Raw genomic sequence first — 1,655 nt, 5'->3', positions numbered from 1 at the left:
CGCGCTCTAACCACTTGGGTCACCTCGCTCAAAACAAATGACCCAATGACGTCATTTGATTTCACTGACTAGCCTAAACAAAATGAGGGATAGAAAAATCCGTAATCCTATCACACTGGACTGTAAAAGTCCAGGGGTCCATAATCTCACACCCGATATTTCACCTACACTGAAGCCCATAAGGCGCTCAAGGCGTGAGAACAAAGGTTAGATAAGGTGTAAAAAAGAATTCTAATTGTCATGTTCGCATTGGTCAAAAGCAACAAGAAGTACATAGATCGGCGGGAAATTGTCGAGTGAAGGATGAGGAATGTCTACTGAAAGGCACTGCATTCTTCTTCGTCTCTGTATTGCAGTTTGCTTGTTTCCATGAAACAGCAGCCATAACGAAGATCAAGGAGGACTTTTAGTAACTCCTGAAGATAATCAAAAGGCATGGAGGGTCGTACTAGGACGCCTTCGAATGCATCCACATCCAACAAACGGACCACTTGGGAAATGTGGTTGTTCAACAACTTTCGCGAGACTTTATGAAATGGCCTTGTAAGATAGTCTTCTGGGATGGAAACTGTCAAATCCCGAAATATTTGGTTTAACTGGGAAAATTTGCGCACGGATTGCTGTTGAACCGTCGACAGGCAGGAACAAGCTCCTCTGTTCAGCCGTGCGATGTTTCTGTTAGAATCTGAAACGATTGCTTGACGACACTGCAAGCAGCGGAGGTTTATAAGCTCACCAGCACCAAACCAGCCTCCCACACAGGCGTCACACTGACAAGTGAAATGATATTGTTCAAGTAGTGATCGTCGACGTGCTTTAAGTGGATGAGTAGCATAATGATAGCCATAGTTACTGAGAAGTGCCTCATTCCGCTCTATGGCGTGCAGCGCAAACAGGCCACAGGAACCGTCAGCCATGTAGACCAGATTCACGTTCGGGTTGCAAGAATGATTGACCAAAGACAACAACGGGAAAAGCCCACTTCCAATGGAGAATGGGACAATGTCGGTAAGTATTACACCTTCGGAAAGTGAACCATTCGGACAATCAACTTGTGGTTCAGAGTCGGACCGGTTGAAGTAAGCATCAACAGAGAACGTGTGTGCATTGGAAGCGACCGCTTGAATGTGATGCAAGAGACAAGCGCAAGCCCACGATGCAGGAAGTAACTGACTGCATGGCATGCCTGGCTTCTGAATAGGATCTCGAAAGCAGCCCTCGCTCCAATCGAGTGGGTAACCACCATGCTGAAAAAGAATCAGGGACAGAAAACAGTGAATGAATGAAACAAGGAAAGTAAATGCCACCATTATGATTTAAATAACTGAGCAAATACCTGGTTCGCCCCACCTGCTTCCTTCCTTGTAGGTGAGCAGAAAAGATAACGCGAGAACCCTCTTAATGAAGACTACCGTAATGCCTCACTGAGACAGAGGGGATCTCGGACAAGGTACGGGTCTTAGAAAAGCCCCATGTAAAGAGGCAACCAACCCGCGAATTAACGACGAAGTTCAAACTCTTATTCAAATGGCTGCGGGGTTGTATTTTCTCCCTATAGATTCACAAAAGAATGATATGCCGGCTTAGTGCATACCAGCATATTCCACCGACAAAGCATATTGGTACTATGTGGGACGAAGAGCAAGTGCCTGCAG

General features: G+C 45.9%; 2 protein-coding genes across 2 annotated transcripts in view; one reads left to right on the top strand and one right to left on the bottom strand.

Moving 5' to 3' along the window:
- Window positions 1-221: 221 nt before the first annotated feature.
- Window positions 222-1,655, bottom strand: part of T265_11625 (hypothetical protein) — a gene marked incomplete at both ends in the record, with an annotated part of 29,358 nt that continues 27,924 nt past the window's right edge. The window contains one exon of the mRNA XM_009178327.1: window positions 222-1,247. Coding sequence (XP_009176591.1) covers window positions 315-1,247 — 933 coding nt within the window. The remainder of the gene's footprint in view (window positions 1,248-1,655) is intronic.
- Window positions 837-1,655, top strand: part of T265_11624 (hypothetical protein) — a gene marked incomplete at both ends in the record, with an annotated part of 2,687 nt that continues 1,868 nt past the window's right edge. Inside the window, one exon of the mRNA XM_009178328.1 lies at window positions 837-1,008. Coding sequence (XP_009176592.1) covers window positions 837-1,008 — 172 coding nt within the window. The remainder of the gene's footprint in view (window positions 1,009-1,655) is intronic.

This window comes from Opisthorchis viverrini (assembly GCF_000715545.1).
Source record: "Opisthorchis viverrini unplaced genomic scaffold opera_v5_540, whole genome shotgun sequence".
NCBI lineage: Eukaryota > Metazoa > Platyhelminthes > Trematoda > Opisthorchiida > Opisthorchiidae > Opisthorchis > Opisthorchis viverrini.
Note: the sequence above shows the minus strand (reverse complement) of the source record. Positions and strands in the feature narration are given on the sequence as shown.